Source organism: Mytilus californianus, unplaced genomic scaffold (genome assembly GCF_021869535.1).
Source record: "Mytilus californianus isolate M0D057914Y unplaced genomic scaffold, xbMytCali1.0.p SCAF_4, whole genome shotgun sequence".
Classification (NCBI taxonomy): Eukaryota; Metazoa; Mollusca; class Bivalvia; order Mytilida; family Mytilidae; genus Mytilus; species Mytilus californianus.
The window spans coordinates 51,293,637-51,321,630 of NW_026262690.1; the positions used below are offsets into that span (position 1 = coordinate 51,293,637).

Sequence of the window (27,994 nt, forward strand, 5' to 3'; positions counted from 1 at the left end):
GACAGATCCAGCCATTTTTAAAAGGGGGTCCAACCCAGGATAAAGAGGGTTCCAACCATATGTCCCCATTCAAAAGCATTGATCGTCCAAAAAAGGGGGTTCCAACCCCGGAAACCCCCCCCCCCCCCCCCCCCCCCCTTCTGCATCCGCCACTGCGTTTTCGATTAATTAAACTATTTTCTCACATACGAATTTCAGTCATAAATGACCATGAAAGGTAAACATAATATTTCTATTTAAGTCAGTATACAACTAAACATTTCAGTATTTACAAGCAGTAATTCGATCACTAAATGGCATTGTAACATGAAGAATAAGAAATAACGTATGTCTTAATAATATACAAGAAACAAATCTTTTAAACCCTAATTTATCTAACAATAAGATAAGATCTGTCTAGTAGATAGCAAAAAAGATATCATTATTTACATTAAAAACTGCCACACTGTCGTATAATAGAGTCGTATAGAATGTATTCGGTTAGGAACCACTAGCACGGTGAGTATAAATTAAAAAAATCTCGAAAAAAGGTGAGGTTTATGAACATTTACATATTAATAATACTTTATTTCACTTCATGTTATTTTTAGGCGTAATTTTCGTTTTATGTTTAGGCTATGGCTGGTATACAAATTTCGAATGATTTAGTAAATTCCACAGCTTTATGTCTTTCTTTTATACGAATAAAAACAATATACAATAGGAAAGAAAATTGTGTGATATTTGACCGCTATAAACGTATTTTCATATTCACTTCACCAATTTATATATAATTTTCGAAAGACTCTCAAAAATACTGCCACTTATGCTGGAATAATTATTCAAAACGGAAAAAATATATGAATAATAATGTGCTATCATAACTAATCCGAGATCGCTCAGAGCAACCTCGAACTACATGATAACCTATAAGGTATTTATATAACTTGATTATTAAAATCCTGCTTTACTGGTAGCACAATACATGTACCAACAAATCATTTCCATATTTCATTTCATCGTATTTGTACTCGCAAAAAAAACTGCTGACGAAACTGTGTGTTCATTTACCATAAAAATGCCTTCATTCTGATATAGACTGGGAAACACTTTCCCCATTCCGGGCCGTAGATACTCCACGGCTGTCAATCGGTATATCGAGAGAAATGATCGTGAAAGAATACCTAACGGTGGTCAAGCATTGCGATCGGATCGTGAATGTAATTAATTGAAATTCTACTTCAAAATCTGTGAAAAATATGTTGTATTTTCAAAACGCGGAACAAATCCCCCCAAAAAAATTATGTCTGTCAAAAGGATTCAACTTTCTTGATAATACTGTGCAATAAGATGAATAAAATATGCAGTACTTTATGAGAAAACACAAAAGGTGCAACACAAGTCTATGGGATTCATTAAAAAAAGAACCCGTTTTGTACCTATAATGACTACATTCCAATATATAATGATATATTTGAAACTTAATCTTTGGTGTGACAGATTATACAGTTAAATTAAAGTTTTTTTTCCCTTGAAACCGTACATTTTGTTTTTAAAAACACTGAATTTTTATTGATTTTTCATTAAAATTGATCGTGAAAGATCGGGCAACGCATTATCTCGATCGTGAAAGACAATGCGTGACCAGACAGACGCAGGACGTTTGTGCTTTTTTTTTACCTGTAACCTAAAGGACATTTGCGCTTTTAACGTTGATACACCTGAACAAAATTGACAAGACATTTGCGCTTTTTACCTATAATAGTTGTATACCTGTAATCTTGAGAAAATTTACCAAAGTCATGGAAAGATGTTCACATATTCTTTGAAAGTTCATCCGAACATCGTAAATAATTGCAAAGATATTTCACCGGATTCCCGTTTGCCTCCACGTCTTTGGGCATCCAGCAGAATTCAAGCGTACTACGTATTTTTTTAGCATGTTAAGACGTGTGAAATTAGTACTTTTAATCTTTAGATTTACTATTTTCTGCATTTTTATCTGTATATTGTTCCAGGACTAAGTGCGTGTGCGTAATTAGACGGACTTATCCTGCTCGAAAATAATAGTTGAATAAATAAATAAGCATATTCTACCTTATTTACCTGAATTTACCTCTAAAAGAATGCGCGCAAATGTAATCAAAAGCTGTGCGCAAACGTAATGATTTTTTTGCGCGCAAATGTAACGGTAATGCGCGCAAGTGTAATTGCACCGGTTTCTCGGTAAGCGATAGAGAAAACGAAACTTTTATGGTTGGAACAATTAAATCTTGATCGAAATTCTTCGATTAGCTTCCTTCTCGGTGCATTAAAATTGGAAACTATATTCCTCTTGTGGTTATTCTGTTGCATGGATTGTCCGAGGAACTGTACCATCATAGTTTATCTAAGATTGTTTCAATTTGTGAAGACTGAAATTTTATTTTTAAACCACCTGCTGTACCTGTTGAATATTAGAAAGAGTCATATGGTTGTTATAAGGAATTTACTCCCATCAACTCTCTTGGAGTGTTGTCGTATTCATTTGACACAAGCATGATGGGGAAAGGTTGATGCTTTTAGCTGAATATAAATGTATGAACGTTTTGTGTGGGTTTTTTTTATATTAAATGATTTTCATGTTATGTTGAGAAAGCGCAAATGTCCTATTGAAAAAGAGTAAATGTCCTTTTTTCAAATAGTGCAAATGTCCATTTAAAAAGTGCAAATGTCCTGTCAAAAAGTGCAAATGTCCTGTCAAAAAGTGCAAACGTCCCGCGCCGGACCAGACTTAATAATAAGAAAACAATATTTCTTTTACCACTAGTAAAAGTATACAATTATGCATCTGTAATGCTTAATGCATCCGCCCTGGAAATATATGCATGGGTACGTGGTTTTTTTTTTGTGTAAGGGATGTTACCTTCGGTTATAAGGAGTATCGTTCATGCGTACATCGAACGACAATATTGGCTAATTTATTGTTTATTTCGTGGCTGCGCTAACATAAACTAAAAAGTTACCAAGATAACGTTATTTATACTCGATTGTTCGATCAGTCTGTTCACAATAGCTATACGTCATTTTACCAACTTAGTGGGGAAATTACCAATCAACGTACCTCGCGATCGATTGTGCATGATCCCCAGGTTGAACTGTAATTTAGCCGATTAGGCTCTATTCTCAATCTTAAATTTGTATAAGAAATCAAAACGCTTATGAAGGACGGAAAATAGGACTAATATTGCTATAAGGCACCTATAGTCGGTTTGGTATTATAAGATAATCAGATCCAATGGCATTGAACGATTATAGCCCTTTTCACCAACAAAAGAGAACCGGAATGAGTCATGCAAATCCAATATTTGCTATACCAATTAAAAATAGAAATTACCATATAATTAGATAATGAGTTGAACGTTTTCGTAGCATCAGATCTTTCACGATCCTGTTCACGATCTTCAAAAAGCGGTACACGATCTTTCACGATCCAAAAAATCATTTTTTTGTAAATATTTCCATTTTTTGCAAAATTTCTGATTATGCTTAAACAAAATAACTGTAAGAACCATTTGAATCATTAAATGGAATGACATTTTTCAAAGAAAAGTTGTTTAGTCATTCGAATTATGAAAAACAATCTTGTTTGTTAATTTACATATTTATTGTCATTGAAATGTCGAGGAGCAATCTGCCTTTTGTAGTTTTGTAAGAACGGTTTACTTTTAAACCTTGATTTTTCTCAGACACTGATCACTATGTTGAACCATTTTGACAGACAGTTTTATTTTTTTGTAAACTGATTTGTCCGTATAATTCATTATATTAGATTAGTAATTGACCTTGCATATGTGTTCTCGATAAGATTGAATTCATGATCCTATACCAGAGCTTTCACGATCCAATCGTAATACTTGACCACCGTTAGGTATTCTTTTGCGATCTTTTTTCTCGATAAACATAAACCGAATGACACCCGTGTACTCTATTGTAATCACTTCTTTCGGTAAGTTGTTAGACCTTTTTGTGCATAGTTATTTCCCCTTGTTTAAAAATATCGAAATTACTTCCCTTGTGTTGTTGCTATTGGATAGCTTCAAAATGGAGGACAAGCCCTGAATTTAATTTAAATAGCTCTTCGTATCTTCGCTTCAGAGCGGTTCACAAACAATAATATAAATATGGCATCTGTTTCAATCAAAGGAAAAATGACAAAGTCGATCTTTAAAGCAGAAAGAGTTGATCCAGTAAGAATCTCATTAACTGGCTGTGGATTAAATTTAAAATCTTATTCACATCGAAATTTATATATGTACTTCATGAGGGTAGTAATGGGGTACCCCATATGACGAATGACGGTAATATATTTGTTAAAATAACATTAACAATAAACATTTTACTCCATTTGATGCTGACAGTAGCTACATACTGAGATTTGATGAAGGACAATAAAAAAAATTAAGGCTCATTTGACGCTAACAGGAGCGAAAAACAGATGTTGACGCTCGATGATAAAAGGCATTCCTACCCTCCTTAATTAGAACATATTCCCAACTAAGTTGAAAAATTTGAAAATACCTTTACTTGAATATAATTTTTATTTGCAAGAAATGAGATTTTTTGAATGTGTGAACTGCCCCTAATCATAATATGAGGCAGGTGTTTCCTGTGCATACATGTGAACCTCCCGACGGGAGTACAATAATCCCGTTTTCAGGGGTCTCCTCCCGACCTCCCGTTGAAGACAAAAAAATCCCGTGTATGAAATATTTCATGAATGAAAAATTTCAGCCCAACATATCTGGTGTAACTGACATTACCTGAAGTTATATTTGACCTGTAAATCAATTAACATGCATAATTATATGGCTTCACTTGTCACCTTGGGTGTCAAACATACTGGTAATCAACGATTTTTACCTCAGGCTAACTGCCGTTGTGTAATAAAACTTTGTGTATTTAAAATGAATGTTGGGTTACTTCCCTTGATTTATCCTGTTTTAAGTTACTTTCCTTTAAATAATGTAAATTTTTAAAAGAATATAAATAAAATATAAATTGAACAAATAATCATAAAAGGATGGTAATTAAATGATTTTAAATGTATTAGGACAAATAAAAAAATAATAATTTGAAAATTATTTGAGGGTTCTATACTTCCTTTCAAGGCTTAAATTGAAATTTATATAATAACTATGACCCATAATGTGTTACTGTCATGGTTAATACTACATCCGAGACTCATCTACCAGTACTCCATCATCAAGGTTAGCGGGCTGCCAAGCTGACCAATCTGGCCCTGAAAGCAGCCGTTGTGAAGACATAACAACAAAATAGTCAACAAAAGAAAAACCAAAACAACTCACAAAACCAAGATGGCGGCCTACCAAAATGGCGTCCACCACCTGTTCCTGACCGATGGCACAAAATTATTTAAACGCTCACCAAACGCCTTCGGGCACCGAGCCGACCGTGCGAGGGATGTATATCCAGTCAAGGTCGTTAAAAACTTCCATTTGTGTGTTACTTATGCATTAAAAATCTACTTGCATAAAGATAAAATTAAAAGATCTACTTGCAGATAGATAAGCAAATGTTCTGATTGCAATGAAAAATGGTAAAAAAGATGTGACCTAAAAAATTTAAAGAACATAGTAAAAAAGAAGAATGTTAGATTGAACCAGTTGAAAGTTTAAAAAGATAGAGAAAATTTATAAGTACAAGGGTACTATAAACATAATACATTCGGATGGAAAGTTGAAGAAAACACACTTTAACAGACAATTTCTACAGCACACGGTTACATTTACGACAGAATTTATGTCGATTAAAAACCTCCTGTTCTGAGTCCTAATCTCCTGACCAAAATTTCCCAAACTCCTGATCTTAGTTTCACAGTCCATCACATGTATGCCTGTGAATGGGGACAAAGTCAGCAAACCTTTAGAATACTTTAGATTACCCCGTTAATAGCAGATTTATACATATAAACATTTATTGCAAAGAAATTCCCAGCATAATTTCTGGTGAAATATTGTTTGCTTAGGAAGTCTGTTCAACAAAATGTTAACGAAATGATCAGACTTATGAGCACTAACGTCACAGTACCCAAATTGCACTTATTAAGCAAAAATAGCAGTAAAAATCTTACAAGTTTTCTTAGGGACTAAACAATTTGTATTTTTATATTATTTGACATCATCATGATCATGCACGTCTTTCAAATAGGTAAATATATTTAGATATTCGCAAAACATTCACAGTAAATATCAACAGATGAAGTGTTCACAGGAAAAAGTAAAATCTACGGAAACGTCGCCACAAAAAGTCATCTTTTAAAAATGAGCAAATAAAATATGTTACTAGCATCCATTTCTTAAGAAATAAATAGTTAGCATGGACTTATGTCAAATTGTTTTAAATATTTGAAGAAATAAAACAAAACATCTTTTATTTGATTTTTAAGGATATGAATATAAGCATGGATGCAATTTGGGTACTCCTCACAGAATAATGGATCGTTTGGAGGTCGGTTCAAACCCATTTTTCTATGATTAAATAGGGATTCAAAATTAAATTGGTGGAACTATATAGTAAATAAGAATACATCTACAAAATAAACACAGAATGGACACTTTTGTCTGGATCATAAACAAACGTAGGTGAAAAAACTGTCAAAATAGGTGCAATTTGGGTACCCTCACGTTAGGGTTTAGATAGTTTTTGATATGAAGTATTTTGAGTTTTTGGAGTTATTTCCATTGACTGCCATGTTGCAGCCAACATTTAGGAATTCTTTGGTTCAAGATTTAAAAACTTCAATAACTCTGACAAACCTTTGTGGATCATCTTCATAATGTAGAACTGAGCAAAATTTAGATTTTTCTTTTTCATCATTTTTTTTTCTACAGTTTAAATTATGTGGGCTATTTTTTTTCTGGCAGTCTACATTTCATTTTCAATGTCAACAGCAGTAGCGGCAGAGATTAAGAGTTCTGTGGAACTTCTAAGAATTTTCTTTTCATATTGCACATATTTTAAATCAAAAGAGGGGAGCCATATTTCTGTGTTAAGTTTTGCATATATTTTTTCACAGTTGGCGTGAGTTGCATGCAGGTATATTCCAATTTAAAATGTTTTTATTCTACCTTGTGTTTTTTTTGTTAATTGTTGCTGTCTCATTCATATATACAAATTGTACAAATACTTTATTAAATCAAATCAATTAAGGGGCTGCCTGTTTCCAAGCATATATACATGTACATATATAGTATCAATTAAACAGTAATTTTAAGATATGTTACATTTAAACAAATGAATAAATAACTAATAATCCATACAAATGGTGTATAAAAAATAAACAGAATAGTAACCTTTATTGATATATAGAACATAAACTACATGTATATCTAGTTACTGGAAAGAAATTTACTCTTATTTCAAAACAAGTACTAATAAATCTTGACACTGATATATTTAAATTTTCAGACTCACTGGACATCATCAAATAAACTGTCCATACTTAAAAATATAAGGGAAATTTTTACATTGAATACATGCTTCCTCAAGAATAAAATTTCTTTCCTGTTCATATGCAGTGCATGCCATAAAAAAATGAAACTCGTCTTCAACCTGCATATTTTTACACTAACCACAAATTTGTTTATCTCTATCCATTCTTTTATATCCACCTTTTTTTTAAAATGTAGCTTTTTCTGTTTTTATCATTTGCATTATTATCTATAGTATTTTTCCAGTAAATCCTATATCTACTAATTATTTTAAACCTTTTCAATGTCAAAATTTTCCATAAATACTTATAAACCGTTAACCGTGGCCATATCACCCAGTGGCAGATCCAGGGGGTTAGAACCCCCCCCCTTTTTTTATTTGACAATCAATGCTTTTGAATGGGGACATATGGTTGGAACCCTCCCCCCCTTTATATCCTGGGTTGGAACCCCCTCTTTTAAAAACGGGTGGATCTGCCCCTGTCACCTTTTATTCATTATGAAACGTGTTCAAATTGTGACACTGACTACAATTTTGTAAGTAACAATTTACTTTGTTTTTTTAATACAGAATTAGAATAATAGTTAAAATGTTGATGATTGAAAGACAAATCTTTATATCCATTGTAATGCACATTTTACTTTTTATACAGATGACTATGCCATCCACTCCATCTAGTGGTAGATTTGAGTTCAAAATTCCAGAGCGTAAAGATGAAATACCTGTTTTAGAATTTGTCAGGTATTTGAGATACTTTAGTGAAAATTACATAACACTTAAACATGCGCATGTATCAATAAGCAGATGTCTTTTATGGTGGAATTATGATGATGTACATTAATATACATGTATATTTTTTAAATACAGTTTTGTAATTTTGCCAAGGATAAAAAAGCAATTTTGAATATTTTTTATAATTGTATTCTTTGATTAGTTATTCTATAATTAAATAGGCAAATACTTTTTTTAAATTTTGACTTGGATGGAGAGTTGTCTCATTGGCACTCATATGATACCACATCTTCTTATATCTAACTAATGATAGAGTTTTGCTATATTACAGATATATTTGTTTTACAGAATAAAGTTTAAAAATAATGTTTTTTTTTACAATATTTAAAAAGCATTTTTTTAAATTGAGAATGGAAATGGGGAATGTGTCAAAGAGACAACAACCTGACCAAAGAGCAGAAAACAGTTTTATTGTCCACACACACACCATGACATCTGCTGCAAGTGAACATGTTAAACATATTTGTTTATGTGAAGTTGCTGCAGACATTAAAATTATACTGATTATACTAATTAATATTATCATTATTTGTGTTAGGAATATGTAATTAGTTATATTAAAAACAACATTGTAATAAAAAAAAATTGAAGTTATATACTGTACTTTCAAAGTGAATTCTTATAACAGAATTTATTTTCCCACAATTGATATTTGACTTTTTTGTGTATTTGACCTGAATGGCTAAATCTACATTTTACATTGAAAATGGTATTGCCAGGGCAGCCACCTTACCTTTATATTCACCTGCTCAGAATAAGATAGGAATATAAAATCTTAGAATTCTGCTTAAATATTGCTAAAAATTAAAAACAAAAAACAAAAAAAAAAGAATTATGACTTGATATAGTGCTGACTTGCAATATACATATATTTTTCAGTAATAATCCAAATGCAGATAAGAATAAGAACAGGCGAGCTAAAGAAAGCAATAAAAGAAATGAAAGGTATGCATATATTTTACACGGAACTTAACAATTTGCTACTGCTATCACTCTTTTATTTTACTTTGTCAAAAGAAAATAATTTTCTTTGAAACCTATGAGCCATTTCCGACGGAACTTGACCTGAATTATCTTTAAGGGTTTCTTTTTCAAAGTCTTATTTAGTGCCCAACATATTTACCTATTCTACTTAACTGTTTTAGAGTGCTTTTAAACTGAGTTGTAATGTAAAATAATTGATATTTATGAAAATGAATGAAAAAGTCATCCAATCTTAAATGTTAATGCAAAAAGAAACCCTCTCCAGTTGACTGGAAGCCAAATTTGATGGATCATTTTGTTAAGCTTTTTATGTTGATATATTTTGTTAGCAATATCAATTTTATGATTTGAATTTAAATTTTTCAGTTATGTGTTTTTATCTTAATTGTCATTATAGAGTTACATCTAGTGTGGCTAAATCGCATGGTCTTAGAGGGAAAAGTCAAAGAGGCAACCATCCTAAGTCACCACGTCCTCCTAAGAAAAGCTCCAGTGAACATGATATTGTCACACTTGATGATGTAAAAGGTTTGTAGATTTCTGTGATGCTGACTGAGGGTGTCATGAAATAGAAGTTCCAAGTGGAAGAAATATTCTGTAATATTATTTCCACTGGAACAAATATTACAGTATTTGTTCCTTACGGAATAAAGGGTATAGAATATTTGTTCCAACAGGAACAGTTATTATGGCATTGTTTATAACAAAGTTTCCAGGGGAACTTCTGTTAGATGGAATAAATAATCGTTGACAAGGCAATTACATGTACTAATGACCTTGACTACCAATAAGAGTCTCAGGCAGTTGATAAGTGATACATCTCCAGGTAGACTAAATAGAGACTTGAATTTAGTTTTTACAAGAAGAAACATCCTGTAGTGTTTTTACTGTCATAATCTAAAAAATGAAATGACTTTTTTATTTCCAGTTTATTTGCTTTTTGATTTCAAAGGCTTCTGTCGCTTTAGTGATAGGGCTAAATATCAGTAAATTCAGGAAATTCTTCTTTTACTTAATATCTTGTCAACAAAAAGGGAATGTAATTCAGACTTTTGCTGCTATCTAATGGAAAAAATTGTATTAACTTATTTCATATATCTTGTTCTGGTATGAGCAATCATAAATAAAATGCACACAAAATAATATTATCTGAAAATTGAGTCAATTAGATAGGATTTCTTTATATAAAATCTGTTGTTGAGTTGTTAGCTCTACCGCCATAAAGTTCATTTAATTGTATCATTATGCCAAAGAAAATGTATATGCATACAAAGAATTGTATATTTGAAGCTACTTAAATTAAGAAATGAACATTTCAGTTGAAATATATAATAATTATTGAGTTCCATGTTTTTCAGAGGTAGCACATGGGTCACTGTTGGAGGGAGAAAATGTTCCTGTCACATTTGATGGCATATTCCAGTAAGTAGTAGGAATTATACTTATACTAAACACTTTGTCTCTCCTCATTAAATGCTCTGTTTCTCCTATCAAATGATCTGTCTCTCATCAAACATGCTGTCTTCCTCATCTTAGTGTGTTTGCAAAAATGAAAGTTAATTGAATTTATTTGTTCATGATAACTTCTTGTATAAACAAACTGCAGTTGTTCCCCTTTTCATCTATATCTATAAATTGTTGGGAATGTAATTATGTGAAACATAGGTAGATGTTACTATTTTAAGACTTTTATTTCATTTGTTAGTCAAATTTCCCATTGCTACCACAGGAAAAAAAATGTAAGTGGTATCTACATTTTTGTACTCGCTATCAGTAAAAGTGAGTAAACAAATGTCTAGATAGTCTATTGAGATTAAAGTTGTCCAACATTTTTCTGATTTAAAAAAAGGCCCTACCTGTGTAAATAATGTAGGGTAAATAAACTCATTTTTAAGAATGACCATATATTTTATTATTTTAACCACAAAACTGAAAATTTTAAAGCTAATTACTATAACTACTGATTTGCTATGGTTACCGGTATAATGTTTTGATCTGTAGACATGAATTGATTTCTTTTTATTGCAGTGCTGAAGAATTTGATAATTTTCTGATGCATCTGTTGATTTACTTCCACTGCTTTATTGATAAGCTTGAGAGAGAAGAAAAGATTAATAACATAGCTGGATATATGTAAGTCGTTACTATACGAAGGTTTGTCTTATTATCATGCAGGTTAAATAATGATTTATAACTCTTAATCACAAACGTTACCACATTGATGGCTTTATGTTAAAAATGAATAGGACAGCTCTTTAAATCACTAACTTTTCCAAGGTATGTCTTATTACAATGTACGTTAAGGTTTTCAAATAGTAATTATAGGGGAGTTAACTCTTAATCACTAATTTTACTAAGGTCTCATCACAACATAGCTCAAACTGTGTTAGATGTGACTAGGGAAAGAGATCACTCTTAATCACTGTCTAGGAGAGGCATCACACAGATCAGTCAATCGATTTTAAACCTTCAAATTACATTTACCTAAAATTTCTAAATATACCAACATATTGCCAGCTGTCTGTTAAACATCAATCCAAGTATCAACCATTCCATATTTTCCAGAGAACCAAGTATAAAGGAAAGAGAAGAATTTGAAGCTGCATGTGAGAAGCTTAACATTGCTCAGAAAATGCTTGGTCAGTCACATGGAATAATGGTGCTAGGATTAGGGATGGAATCTGAACATCACATGTCATGTGGAAAGTAGGTTCACACTTTGCAAACAATGGAAAAATTTGACTTCAGTTTGTAAATTTAATTTCTTTGGAAAATTCTACAGGTTTTAAGATAACTCATACTCTAGAACATTTCATTAATCTAGATAAATTAATAACAAAATAATATAGAGCACTATTCTCAGCTAAAAAAAATATTTTTAGAGGAAGTATATTTTATGATTATCAGAATGCTGTAAAAAAAATGGTTTTCATTTCTGAAATTTGCTTATTTTTGCTAAAACCCAAAAAAGATCCTTATGATATCAATTTTCAAACATCTACAGAAAGCTATTCTGAAGTTAATAAAATTGTGATTAATATTAATCTGTTTTGTTCATATTTAATTTGAAGGGCAACAAATGTCTAGTGTTCTCATGAGTTTTCCAGTTTTTATGCATACATGAATTTTTTTTCAGATCAAGGGTGTCAGCTACTTTACGGGATAGACATGTTTTTGAGGTAATAGTTTAACTTAAATACTGGTTATGTTAACATATTCTGCCTTTAAAATCTATATTAAGTCCTTTTTTCACCAAAATGGTGTATATTTCTGCTGCTTCCAAAATTTTTTTTAAGAACCATTTCTGTGTTTTGTTTTTCAAGAAGCAGTTGTCCCTGTTGCATACCAGTGTTTTAAAAAATGTAAGCAATGAGTTTGTTCAAATTTCATTTAAACATTAACACAGACTTTTTTCAAAATGTTGATTACTTTGAAAAAAGTGCAATACTGTATACCAACTCATTTTTATGCCCCCACCATAGACAATGGGGGCAATAAGTGTTACCCTTGACTGTCCATCCTTCCGTCTTTCCGTCCTTCCGTCTTTCCTTCATTCTGTCTTTCTGTCCTTCCATCTTTCTGTCATTCTGTCTTTCCATCCTTCCATCTTTCTGTACGTCCCATTTCGTCCTCAGACACATTCTTCTATTTTTTACAGATACAGATACATTATCACAATTTGCCCTTTCTAGCTGACTTCACAGCAAGTTACATTTATAAATGCTAACTTTGTTGATGTAGTCGTATGATATAAGATCCAAGTTTAACATATTTGTAATGATTAATATTTGTATTATTTTTCTATTTGCAAAAGTCATGTAAATAAATTGCTCATGAAAATTAGATGGTTCACAGAATTTGGTAGCAATATTTTGAAGTATTAAGTGATCACCAAATTTATAGTTGCAATACGCATTTTCCATGCGGTCAATGTTTTCACTAAGTTTTAAGGGATGAAAAAAGTTCAAAGAAAAGCTAATTGACGATATATGAAGATCTTTTTGTCATTAGCTTTATTTGGATTTTATCACATTGACAAAATCTTGAATGACTTTTTTAAATGTAAATTATAAAATCAGGTTAATTTTTTGTTGATACTGAAGGACTAGTGAAAAGTTGTAATACACCTGCAAAAATTAAGAATTATTCAACACACAAATAAATGATCCATCCTACAGAGGATGTTTCTTTTATTCTTATGTTTTACTTATGTAACAAAGATAGAGTATTACTTGTATTGATATAAAATAGACTATATGATATATGTTTAATTTTTTAGGTTTTATATAAATTTTGCCTTTTTGTTGTCTATATCACATTCAAACGAAAACTACCTCAAGACGTGATTAGAAAGGAAATTGGAAGGTAAATTTATTATAATTGCGTATTCAATTTCTGTCACATTATTTTCTAAATAATATATATTTGAATTTGTATTTGTATTCTAAGTTTTCTCCTCCATACTGGTAATTATTCTTAGTTTTATTATGACTCTCCTGGATTATATGAGAAAACTTTGTTTTTCGTCCTTTTGTCTGGTTATGTCAAAAGAGAATTAGTGCAACATCTTTTACAGTTTACAAAGGGATGGAACAACATCTGACAGAATTATTTCATTCACTGTGTAGCTGTGCATCTCCTACTTGCTTGTTCATCAGATAAATATAAAGGGGTTTCCCATAAACAAACTTTCTGTAGTTCACATTTAAATGAAACATTCAATTAGTTACTGTCTTAAGTAGGAAGAAAGCAGGATATATATATTTTTTTTTAAATATACTATTTTCAACTAAGTTAAAATTAAAAAAATGCTGTTATAACAACCAAATCATTATCTTCCACAAAATATTCATAATAGATATATTATTCCTGAGGATCTTAATTTTGTGTTTCAGCATCATTTGAATTCTAATGATTTTATAGATCAGATGTATACGTTAGAGATATTGACTATTTTTTGCATTCAAGGATAACAAAAATTCTCTTTGAAAGCCTTGCCGGTTTCATACATAAACCATGTAAGTAAAATCTTTTGAAGTTTGATAGTATATAAAGAGATTAGTGTCTATTTTTTTAAAAATATTTGTCTTTTTATTTCTTGCAGAATGTTGCGGTCAGATACATTTAATCCAGCTATTAGAGTTAAACAGACACCAGATCGTAAGTTTTTGCTATGATATTGTGCTTCAGTTTTTCATTTTGTAGCTAAATTGTCTTGGAAAAAATCTTATAAAATATGTGAGTTTTCTTAGATAAGTTTTTTTTAAATAGCACTGTCTTGATTAAGCTCTTGTTAAGGTTTTTTATTTGACCTAATTAAATTTATGTACATTTTCATGAGGTGATTGATTGATTGTTGGTATTTAACACCACTTGGCTATATAGTGGCTGTCATTATTTATTGGTGGAGGAATAGGGAGTACCTAGAGAAAACCACCAACCTTGGGTAGGAAAACTGGATATCCTAGACAATTAATATATCATTGCATTGATATTAATTGACTTAAGTTTTGGACAACTTAGTTATACAAAGATTTAATCCAGATTTTATTTTGAATACTGTATAGCAGGTTTTTTTTCGCAGGGTGTTAATTTTCTCTTATTTTGGAGGTTAAATGAAAATCGCGAAAAAAAATCTTTGAAAATTTATGCAGACATTCGGTACTTTCTAATAGCTAAAGCGTTTTGTAAACGATCTTTTTTTCCGGTCGGCAGGTCAATAATGGCATTATACATTTATAAAGTGACTGTCAGTTGTGTTTACCCTTAAAAATTAGTGTCAAATAAAATAAGAGTTGTAAGTCACTCTTGATAATTGTATAACCATAAAAGAAGTACATCAAAGGTCCAGTCAATTTCGTAACTAAACAACCGTAAAATTTACAAGAAGTTTGTATACCTGTGACAAATATCTAATTAACCGATATTCTATTGATTAACTGAATTAAAATATGATTCATAAATAAGACATTCAGGTTAAAAAAAATATCAATTAATAATAACAATAGACACTTGTTTGTCAAGTTTTACAATATTTTAACTGCAATAATTTCAGTAATCCGCAAAAATATTTAATTGGGATTTAAGAATCCACCAAAATAAAAAACCGTAAAAATTTTTAGTATACTTTGTTGCCCCTTAATCGCGAAATTTTACATCCACGAAATTAACCCACTATACGGTAATAGTTGAATTTTGGTATTTTTTATGGATTAGTTAGGTTGTGTTTTAATTTACATACTTCTATAATAATAACAATTTGGTTTTTTTTTCAGCGAAAGACCAGAGGTCAAGCATGTTAATAAGTAAGTGATATAAGAATTTTGTATTTTCTGTTTACAGTAGGACTTTTTTTTCCATTTTATTACTAGTTTTCTATATATTGGTTAAATTGAATATCTGATCCTGCTGATTGGTTATACCAATAAAGGTAATAAGCTTTGCATGGCCGACACCATGATGCAAATGATGAACAGTTAGTAAACAACAAAATGAAAGTAACCTACAAAGTGTGATAGTGCTTTCAATATATGCAATTGATAAATGATATTTTTGTCAACACAGGCTTCCATTCACCAATCAAGGATGGGGTTACATTTGAATATTACACTTACATCTTGTAAAACAAAGTAAAAGTATGCATGTGCCTTACTTAAAATATGTCAATTTTAAAATTATTTAAAAATAATTATTATAGAAATCAGTTATCATAATTTCAGTTCCCAAATTTTCCTGCCACTTTCAATCTGCAATTGAAGCGCCTTCTGAAATCAGATAACAACAGGGGAAGGAACTAACTTTGTATTAAACATTTCTCCAATATAAAGTCAAAGAGTTATGCCTCTTTATATAGTACTGCCACGTTTGCCAAAAAATCATTTTTGATAAAAATTAGCAAGTAAAGGAGTAAGGATAAATATCATACCTTTAAGCTTCATATATTTTCTTACTTTTTAAGAGAAAGCTTTGAAGGAATTTAGAGAAATAGAGGTACCACTTAAAGAAAGGAAAGGAATCTCAGATTTACAAGAAGTGTTCAAATTCAATGCTGCTGAATACAGACGGAATCATCCGTGAGTAATCGGTTATTTTGGAACATAAATTCCATGTCTTTCAACTTTTCATTTTAGTTTGACCATATTCTTATATATATATATATATGGATACAGATAATTTTACTTCAACAATTTTTCATAACTAGATGCTATAGATTTTTAGATTCACATGAACATTTACCATATGGTCATTTGCAAAAGTAGGCTTACAAACTAAGAACTTATACATCTTTTGAGAACAAAGTGCCCATAACTGACTTGATCTTTTGGACCTGATATCAGAATTGGGCAGTGTACCTGTGAAATGTTATGATACGGGTGCCTTATTGTTTCAATGTGCAGTCAATGTGATGTTCAATTCCAGAAATTGATTAGATTTTTCATATGTTCATACGCTATTAGCCTCTAAAGATTAATTTTACTGGGTAAAATAGAATTATTGCCCGAATGCCAACTTGGACTTTTAATAATACTTAATTTACTGGTTTGTAGGTTAATGGAGTTCACACATAGACAATGTTCCTGTGGATATAAATGATAGTTTTAAATCCCACTTATTTATATTAAAGTTATAGTAATTCAGGTAGTATAACATACAGTAGAGAATAATTAATAGTAATAGAATACAATAGTATAAAATTTTACTGATCTTCTTTTTTACATTTTTCAGGAGACGGCCGGCAATAAAGTCAATTATTCAGTAAGTATTGAGATCAACAACAGAAATCTAATATCACTTGCTGCCTTTGAACCTATTTAATATAAAAGACATATAACCAGACATGGTCCTTACAATTTCTTTTAAACTTTTAGGTATAAATTGGCATATATCAGACAAAATAATAAGTTCAAAATGATTTAATGTGTACAAAAGCCAAAACTAATATGTTCTATCGTATCCTCATTACGGTGACCTATAGTTGTTAACTTGTATGTCATTTGGTCTCTGGTGGAGAGTTGTCTCATTGGCAATCATATCACATCTTCTTATGTTTATAGTAGAACTCTGAATTTCAGATTATCAGTAGTTACAATACCATGAGTTTAAAAAAGAAAAACCCATAATTTTAGTCCCTGTAGTGAAAACTATGTATTGTTGACCTCTTAGTATCTAGATCATGACTATTAACAAGAATCAATTTTTGAGTTTGATGTCATTAACTGCCAGATAAAAGCAGACGTGATTTAACACATCATTGAAGGTTATAGAAATCAATACCGGTTACCATTTTTAGAAATAATTGTTTTAGTAAATTATTTTTTTGCAGTCAAAGATCTCCAGCTTTAGTTGCAGTTTTACCATCTGCAAGTGAAAATTCTGAGTGGCTGTTTAGACGATCAAGACCATTATCTCCCAAGTAAGTAATTATATAAAATATTCCAAGAGCTGAAACAAAATAAAGCTTATTGGGGGTCTTCTAATACACAAATATTTAAAAAAATTTTGTGGTCTGATAATTTAGAAAATTTAAGTATAAATGGGATAAAATCTAATAAATAAAGTTGTTTCCTGAAGTAAGAAAAAGTGCCTTCAAATACTGTTGTTGAAAACAATTTTTTTTGAAAAGCCATATTATCTTGGTGACCAAATGTTTATTTCATTTAGGAATGACTTTAATATTTTTTCTGTCTATGAAGAAATTACATCAAAAATGTGGTGCACACTGAATAACCTGCGTTACGCGGGTTATTTAAAAGTGTGCACCACATTTTTTTAGGTTATTTCGAATAGACAGAAAAGATTTTACAGTCATTCCTTATAATATTTAATTCTTAATTCCATTTTTAAGTAGTAAATTTTGAAAAAAATGTTGGTAACATCACGGTCACATGACAAAATTATGTCTATGAGCTGATATACAAAACACTTTCAGCCAATCAGAAGACGTGTTACATCCAAAATTAAATTATTACCATTTAGATAGAATTTATGTAGAAATAACAAGCCATTGTTTGTTGAAAACATTTGAAGTGCATCCATGTCATGTGACTTTTTTTTAATGCAGTCTGAAGTGTTTTAGGATTCTGTCATATATGTCATGTATCTTCATAATATAATGTTTTATTGAATATATTCAGTCATATTTCATTATTACAATGTTTTAATAAATATTCATTATTTCAGTTCCTTATCAAAAATAGGAAGAGAGGAAGGTGAAGAGGAAATGGACTCAGAAGACAATACTCTTGATCAAATCATTGAAAAGAAGACTTTTAAGTTAGTATCACACTTACTTTGTCTGATATATATAGTTATGATTGATAATAACAATGAAAGCAGTAAATTTAAGGAAGACAAAGGTGTTACATTTGTTTACAATTTATATGGAAAAAAATTATTTGGGGTTAGAAACTTCTATTTTAAATACATACAGATTTAAAAACATTGAGACAGACTTGTGAAATTCTGTATGTCCATCAACACATATAAGCATTTTACAGGAAATGGATGGAATGGAGTACTAAGTTAGAAATTTTTATAAAATAAAACATAGTATGAAGAAGATTAGTGGTATGATTGAGAATTGAGGAATTATGTAGAATGGTTATTCCCTTTTTGTAGTTTTTGTCTTGCCTGCGATGAAAGTACCGGAAAATGAGACATAGGGATTGCTTTGATGGCAACGGCGTCAACAATTGTTAAGTTTTCTGCTTAAGTTAGTTTGATAGGAACTACTTGTGATAGATCAATGATATTTTGTATGAAGTTGCATTACTATCAGTTTGACGACTATTTTGAGGCCCTGCTCCCTAGGCCATGGTCTAGTGATTGAATTAATTAGCAATTTTAAATGTTAAGTTTTCTGCTTAAGTTAGATTGATAGTCCTTGAACTACTGATGATAGATCAATGATATTTTGTGTGAAGTTGCAGTGCTATCAGTACATATCAGTTTTATTGAGAGGGCTTACATAGGCTTTGCCTGTTGCCCATTCCAATTAAATTTATTTGAATAAAATACTGTTTAAACTATCGGTTTGATGACTTGTTTGAGGCCCTGCCTCCTAGGCCATGGTTCAGTGAATTTCAATTAATTAGCAATTTTCAATGATAAGTTTTCTGCTTATGTTAGTTTGATATGAACTACTTGCGATAGATCAATGATATTTTCTATAAAGTTGCTTAACTATCAGTAGTTTGACGACTATTTCAAGGCCCTGCCCCCTAGGTCATGGTCCAGTGACTTTCAATCAATTAACATTTTTCAATGTTAAGTTTTCTGATTAAGTTAGTTTGATAGGAACTACTTACAATAGACAATATTTTCTATAAAGTTACGTTGCTGTCTGTACATCTCAGTTTGTCAACCATTTCGAGCCCCTATCCACTAGTTGGTCCAGCGATTTTGAATTGATTAGCAATGTTGCTGTCCATCAGATTGTCTTTTTCTGAATTTTATGCCAACAGGCAAGACATATCTCTGTGTCAACAGTTTATTTTAAAATAAGATATAAGATCAAAGCATTGTTATTTCTCTTGATTTATTTCTTTTTAAGGACATTAATTATTGTCTCAATCCTATTTATTTGGTAAAATAAAGTCTGCTTTTTATTTATAAGAATAATGAATGAATATTGAAAGATAAATATGTATTTTTTTTTTATCAAAATGTGTTTATCAATTTTACAAAATATGGGAAAGTATATTGAATGAAGATATTTACTGTTACAGAGTGGGTATCATAGGAGATCCAAAGAATTTATACAGTGCAGATAAACTGATGCCTGTTGGTGGAGAAAATGAAGATGAAGAAAATGAGGAGGACGGTTCAAAAAGGTTTTTATTGGCAATTTATGTAATGGTTGCACACTGCATTATACCAAGGAATTTGACTCCATTTTAATCAACTAAAAATTTACCTTTAACATATTAGAAAATCAAAATGCAATCTCCATATCAGCCCTGAACAATATTGAAAAGGATGTGTTATGTTCTGTTTATAAACCATTAAAAAAAACCAATAATAACACCATTATTTCCTAGAAACCATAGACAAGTTCTAAACTTTACTAAAGTCACTTAATTGTCAACTGAATGATTTCATTGTTGCGGCATCAATGGAAAAAAATATTGAGTGTTTTAAATGATGATACAAGTCGTTTATTATTTTTCTTTTTAGAACACAACCAGAAACTAAAGAAGCAGAGCCATCACCTCCACCAGGTTTGTATATTTTCTGGAACTATTATGTTCAGAGTTCTCTTAAAACTATTACGAATTATAGAGGAGCTCTGCTGGAATGTGTAGTTTAAGCCCTTTTTACTGTTTTTAGCTCACCTGGCCCGAAGGGCCAAGTGAGCTTTTCTCATCACTTGGCGTCCGTCGTCCGGCGTCGTCCGTCGTCGGCGTTAACTTTTTACATTTTGAACTTCTTCTAGAGAACCACTGAATGGAATGAAACCAAACATGGCATGCATGTTCCTTATGAGGTGCTGACCAAATGTTGTTACTTTGTAGCCGATCCATCATCCAAGATGGCCGCCAGCGGGGGACTTAGTTTAACATAGGACCCTATGGGAAATGCATACAAATGACTTCTTTTAGAGAACCACTGTATGGAATGAAACCAAACATGGCATGAATGTTCCTTATGAGGTGCTGACCATGTGTTGTTACTTTGTAGCCGATCCATCATCCAAGATGGCCGCCATTGAGGAACTTAGTTTAACATAGGACCCTATGGGAAATACATACAAATGTCTTCTTTTAGAGAACCACTGAATGGAATGAAACAAACATGGCATGAATGTTCCTTATGAGGTGCTGACCAAGTGTTGTTTCTTTGCAGCCGATCCATCATCCAAGATGGCCGCCAGCGGGGGACTTAGTTTAACATAGGACCCTATGGGAAATACATAAAAATGTCTTCTTTTAGAGAACCACTGAATGGAATGGAACCAAACATGGCATGAATGTTCCTTATGAGATGCTGACCAAGTGTTGTTACTTTGCAGGCGGTCCATCATCCAGGATGGCCGCCAGCGGGGGACTTAGTTTAACATAGGACCCTATGGGAAATACATACAAATGTCTTCTTTTAGAGAACTAGTGAATGGAATGAAACCAAACATGGCATGAATGTTCCTTATGAGGTTCTGACCAAGTGTTGTTACTTTGTAGCCTATCCATCATCCAAGATGGCCGCCAGCGGGGGACTTAGTTTAACATAGGACCCTACGGGAAATACATACAAATGTCTTCATTTAGAGAACCACTGAATGGAATGAAACCAAACATGGCATGAATGTTCCTTATGAGATGCTGACCAAGTGTTGTTACTTTGTAGCCGATCCATCATCCAAGATGGCCTCCAGCGGGGGACTTAGTTAAACATAGGACCGTATGGGAAATACATAAAAATGACTTCTTTTAGAGAACGAATAAATGGAATGGAACCAAACATTGCATGAATGTTCCTTATGAGATGTTGACCAAGTGTTGTTACTTTGCAGTCGGTCCATCATCCAAGATGGCCGCCAGCGGGGGACTTAGTTTAACATAGGACCCTATAGGAAATACATACAAATGTCTTCTTTTAGAGAACCACTGAATGGAATGAAACAAAACATGGCATGATTGTTCCTTATAAGGTGCTGACCAAGTGTTGTAACTTTGCAGTCGGTCCATCATCCAGGATGGCCGACAGCGGGGGACTTAGTTTAACATTGGACCCTATGGGAAATACATACAAATGTCTTCTTTTAGAGAACCAGTGAATGGAATGAAACCAAACATGGCATGAATGTTCCTTATAAGGTGCTGACCAAGTGTTGTTACTTTGCAGCCGATCCATCATCCAAGATGGCTGCCAGTGGGGGACTTAGTTTAACATAGGGCCCTACGGGAAAAACATACAAAATGTCTTCTTTTAGAGAACCTCTGAATGGAATGGAACCAAACATGGCATGAATGTTCCTTATGAGGTGTTGACCAAGTGTTGTTTCTTTGCAGCCGATCCATCATCCAAGATGGCCGCCAGCGGGGGACTTAGTTTAACATTGGACCCTATGGGAAATACATACAAATGTCTTCTTTTAGAGAACCACTGAATAGAATGAAACCAAACATGGCATGAATGTTCCTAATGAGGTGCTGACAAAGTGTTGTTACTTTGCAGTCAGTCCATCATCCAAGATGGCTGACAGCGGGGGACTTAGTTTAACATAGGACCCTTTGGGAAATACATACAAATGTCTTCTTTTAGAGAACCACTGAATGGAATGAAACCAAACATGGCATGAATGTTCCTAATGAGGTGCTGACCAAGTGTTGTTACTTTGCAGTCAGTCCATCATCCAAGATGGCTGACAGCGGGGGACTTAGTTTAACATAGGACCCTATGGGAAATACATACAATTGTCTTCTTTTAGAGAACCAGTGAATGGAATGGAACCAAACATGGCATGAATGTTCCTTATGAGGTGCTGACCAAGTGTTGTTACTTTGCAGTCGATCCATCGTCCAAGATGGCCGCTAGGGGGGTGGGGGGGGGGGGGGGCTTAGTTTAACATAGGACCCTATGGGAAATACATACAAATGTCTTCTTTTAGAGTACCACTGAATAGAATGAAACCAAACATGGCATGAATATTCCTTATGAAGTGCTGACCAAGTGTGGCTACTTTAATGCCGATTTACTGTTCAAGATGGCCACCAGGATATTTTATTAAATAACGGGACCAATATTAATCCAAATTTGGCCTCAATCATTATTTGGGTATCTGTTATGATTTTTATCTATCTTTACATGATTTCTAAAACCAAAGTAGAGTCAGGTGAACGACACAGGCTCTTGAGAGCCTCTAGTTTTTTTTTTATTTTGATATGATTTTTTCTATTAAGTTTAATGGTGCATCAAAGGTCCCTAAAAAAAGCATACAGTTATGCTGTCAAAAATTGTATAACAATAAAATCCACATTTAAAAAAATCTCAATTTCAGTCCTCTGGCATTTTCAAATTCATATTTTATTTTTTTACAATTTTTTAATGCAGAAAGTAGTTGCCATTGAAATGCAGATATTGAATCAGAAAGTATGAAGTGGTATTTTGGATTTAATTCTAGTTTTTAACCTCGAGCGTTAATTTAATTGAGTCCCATGCCAAAGTTACTTATACACAAAGAAAGATACCTACATAAATACTCTTTGATTTTTTTCAGTATTGATTTTGAAAGGGCTATTTTAGAACCTTTCTACTTTTAGAAACCACTTATTAACATATTGTTATTAGTATGTGATACATCAATTCAAAATTGAGTTATTAATAGCAATGGGATAGTATTCTTTGCCTGCACAGGCATTATGGAAAAATGGTAAAAAAAAGTATATCTGTTAAATATCATGCAGACTGTAAAAAGATTAAAAAGGTAGTTATGAATGAATTTTTTAAAAACCTTTAAACCAGAAAATTATATAATTCAAGTCAATGAACGGAAATTAGTCTTAAGAATTTGTATTGTAGAGATGATTTTCATAGTAAGAATAAATTCAAACTTAACAAATAATTTTTATTTCAGAAAGTTTATAAGGCATTCAGTAAGGTTTGAAAATCTGCATGGGTCAAAAGCACTCATTTTAGTGTGTCTCAAAAATATATGAATCTGCATGTTTCATAGATGGTCGGCACCTATTCAGAAAATGATGTGTGTTTATATTTTTTTTAGCTGACGTGACATTTCCACTTGCACCATGAAGCACACTGAAAAATGTTTGATGCTTATGATTTGTTAGTGCTGCATATTAATGTTGCAATGCATAATTTGCATGCCATTGATTTATGACACGAAAAGAATAAGACTTTTAAAAAATATCAAAATGAAATCAAAAGAAAGAAATTTAAAAGAGAAACCACCAAACAATACAGAGTGATTAAGGGCTTGGCATATTGGATAGACACCTATCTATTGTTTACCTCTAGATGTCTTTGGATTATTTATGTCTTTGAATCATTGTCTCATTAGCATATAAAACTCACAAAAGTTATATCCTTTTATTTAAAATAAAAAAAAATTTAAATAAATTTTATAACCAATACCAATACTTATGTATAAGTTATCATCTCCAAAATAATCATACCAGATAAACAATTTTTGGTTAATTTTAACATTATCAATTATTGCAATTAAAAAAAGGTATAAGGTACAATATGTTCAGAACAAATGTACTTATTATTTGTAGTATAAGGTTCCATATATATATATTGTGCTTCATAGGGCGTGTAGTAGCTCGGAAACAAACACTAAGTAGAATATCACACAGGCCAGGCCAATGTAAGTGAACGGCAAGTATGGAACAACAAACTAATAGTTCAAGTTATCTCGAGAATACACTAATTTTGAAATTATTCCAAAAGTAGCTGAACTGACTATTTGAATATTAACTATAATAATTTTAATTTAAAACATAAATGTACTTGCTTTTTAACATTGCATAGAAATTGTAATACTAATTCATATGCAATCAGATGTTGATTGGCATTTCATTTTTCTCCCACAAACAACCAAAGGAGACCATGATTGTTGAAGGCTGTATGTATCCTATGGTTGCTTACATCCACATCTTTGGACATTGGTGGGTAGTTGTTTCATTTACAGTCATAACACATCTTCTTATTTTGATATTATACACCCTGACAAATAAAATTTGGGGGTTTAGACCAAGCTTGACCATGTCTGCAACTCAAAATACAGTCATGCATTTCAGGCACTACTTAAAACTGTGCACGATGTTAAACCAATATGTGGAGATTAAAACATGTGGTAAAGAATCTGGATTAGGGTTTTTTGCTGTTTTTTCCCCTCTTGGATCTCCAGATTTAGTTATTGGATATTGGTAAAACTAGTGTCATTGTAAGATTAAAAATCAAGATTTGCATGGACAGGATATTCTATTCTATACCAGCTGCATTGAGATTTTTTACAGAAGCAGGTGTATAAGTCCTTGGTAATGGACTGTTATGTTGTTAAGTTTTTATTGTCGAGCCTGCGACTTTTGTCGCAAAAGCGAGACATAGGGATCCTACATTCCGTAGGCGGCTGGGTCCACAAATGTTCACTCTGTGGTTAAGGTTTTTAAAATTTTAATAACTTTCTTAAAATATCCTGGATTTCTACCAAACTTGTACAGAAGCTTGTTTATGATCATAAGATAGTATCCAGAAGTAAATTTTGTAAAAAAAAAATCCTGTTTTTCTGTATTTTACTTATAAATGGACTTAGTTTTTTTTGCCAGTTAACATTACATTCACTCTGTGGTTAAAGTTTTAAAAATTTTAATAACTTTCTTAAACTATCCTGGATTTGTACCAAACTTGGACAGAAGCTTGTTTATGATCAAAAGCTAGTATCTAGAAGGACATTTTGTAAAAATTTATTTCCTGTTTTCCGTATATTACTTATTAATGGACTAAGTTTTTCTTCCAGTTAACATTACATACAGTCTGCAGTTAAAGTTTTTAAAACATTTATTAGATTAATAAACCATCCTGGATTTTTACCAAACTTGGACAGAAGCTTCTTACAATCAAAAGATAGTATTTAGAGGAAAATTTTTAATAATTTTTTCCCCATTTTTGTTGAGCCTGTGACTTTTGTCTTCCAGACAATCTATAGATTTGATTGCATACTGTATTCATTTTTTACAAGCATAACTTTTTTCATACATTTCAAACATTTTATTTCATTGACTGTAAATCTATTATGTGCATTCCCCTATCACACTGAAAACATAGACAACAGCAAAAGTACGCGGAACCCATACGAATTTTTAAAATATTTTATAGCTCTTATACCCTAAGTAAGATAGTAGAATATAAAATACTGTGGATTCCTTATAATAATTCTTTGGGTATAGAAAAACATCAAATTTAAATAGTCAGTGAAGTACAACATTTCTTTAGGCTTGCATGCAGACTTTGACAAAACCACGAAATAAAATATCCACGAAAATATTTTTTCTCAATTCACGTCAAATAAATGAATCCACAGTAGCTTGGATTTTTTGTATCGATTATAAACACTACTTTTAAGGCATGTACCTCTAAAAAAAACTTTATCTTTTTTCATCTTAAGTTCTTGGTATGTATTTTTTTTTACAAAATAACAATTATTTCTTAGTAAGGTAACTAATTTGAAATTAATTTGATATAAGACAATATACATAACTCAAGCATGCATAATTTTCTCTTCTAAAATAATTTATTTCATACTTACACAGCACTAAATAAACAGTTTAACTAAAAAAAAAATTTTGTTATACTTAAGTATTCATGCTTTATTTCACATTTGTTCAAAGAAAAGAAAATTCTTTATTTTTTCAGATGCATGGTACTACTTTTACCAAAATCTGAACTGTTATCATGGAAATTTATTTTGAATTGTGTGTAAAAAGTTGTAGTAACATTTTTGATTATATATGATGGTTTCATTGCCAATATACTTGTTGGCTATTGATGGACACAATCATCAAGTCATACTTTTTTTAAATCAGTATTTCTTATGTCAAATATCAATGAGAAATGCTTTGATTATCCTATATTATTTTGAAAAAAATCTGAATTTGCTATAAAATATTGTTGTAACAACTTCACATTGCTAAGTGGTTTTATTGTTGTTGTTTTTTAAACATTTGGAATGGTTTTCATTTGTTTTGATTCATAACAACGTAAAATGCTGTATGAATTTTACCACAGCGTTTCTTACATTTTATGGCACATATACTATATTCTAAAGTATTTTATTATCTCTAAGTTACGTAAGTATTACCATAAAGTTTTGAAAAGTATATTTTTTGTCTACATTTCCCTACATTCATGCTGGTTTATTAGAATAAGAACACACATTTTTGAATGTTATACATTTCTTTTTTTTTTATAGATCAGAGGGTCAGTAGACAACAGACAGCCATATCTACTGCCACAGCTGATGCTGAAGATTTTTAACCAACCACAAGTCTTATTGCACAGTTCTTCCTGCCAATCAGGATAATTAATTCACAGTTGATATTTGAATTGGGAGACTTAGCAAATGGCCCTTAAGCTAATCAATTGACATATTCCATTTATGTTTTTTTGAAGTGTAAAGTAATTTCTTTTTCATTTTTTGTCAATATAATATCACAAAAATATTGATTACCTAAGAATTATACAAAAAAAAGTTGATATGGAAGGAAAAGTTAAAGTTATAATAATATATGTTCGAGGTACTTGCTTTACAATGCAGTCATCGACTAAAGAGCAATGTTTTTAGAATTTTAGAAACTTTTTTTTTTCACCATTAATATAGGGGTATAGCAGTATTACTTGATTCCTTTTTAAACAAACATTTATATTGTTTCAAACAAAGCGTAGTTTAAATGTTTTCTAAAAATAAAAAAACAATTATAGGATAGAACAAATAATTGTAGCCAACAGAAATATATTTTATTGTAAGTTTTTAACAAGCATCTGTGATATAACTTTTCTCGTGTTTTGGACAAGAAAGGGTTTCATTGTATAGAACGATTTTGAAATATATACACAAATCCCGTGATATACCATGACAGGGTTTGTGATAGAATGAGAGAGAACGGTATTTTACATATTTTTATTCATTGTGATATTGTTTATAGTTTACCATCCATTATTATGTTCTATGTATGTATGTTTCTGTTATTTGTAATGATTTTTTTTTAAAGAAATTACAAAAGAAGTG

At 31.4% G+C, this 27,994-nt stretch overlaps 1 protein-coding gene across 4 annotated transcripts; it reads left to right on the forward strand.

The window, feature by feature from the left end:
- Nucleotides 1–441: 441 nt before the first annotated feature.
- On the forward strand, nucleotides 442–27,994 carry LOC127698396 (protein phosphatase 1 regulatory subunit 36-like). Of its 4 annotated transcripts, none has more exons than XM_052201852.1 (19): nucleotides 442–498; nucleotides 8,126–8,214; nucleotides 9,145–9,210; nucleotides 9,647–9,777; nucleotides 10,608–10,671; nucleotides 11,278–11,382; nucleotides 11,815–11,955; nucleotides 12,386–12,428; nucleotides 13,529–13,614; nucleotides 14,354–14,409; nucleotides 15,525–15,554; nucleotides 16,208–16,322; nucleotides 16,975–17,004; nucleotides 17,573–17,662; nucleotides 18,430–18,522; nucleotides 19,977–20,081; nucleotides 20,425–20,468; nucleotides 24,518–24,574; nucleotides 27,179–27,994. In XM_052201852.1, exons 2-19 carry the CDS (start codon nucleotides 8,126–8,128, stop codon nucleotides 27,241–27,243), a joined length of 1,410 nt encoding a protein of 469 aa, XP_052057812.1. In that variant the 5' UTR covers nucleotides 442–498; the 3' UTR covers nucleotides 27,244–27,994. The 4 variants fall into 4 exon arrangements, with proteins under 4 accessions (XP_052057812.1, XP_052057813.1, XP_052057810.1 ...); XM_052201853.1 differs by lacking the exons at nucleotides 442–498; nucleotides 24,518–24,574 and adding exons at nucleotides 4,046–4,208; nucleotides 23,822–23,840; XM_052201850.1 differs by lacking the exon at nucleotides 442–498 and adding an exon at nucleotides 4,046–4,208.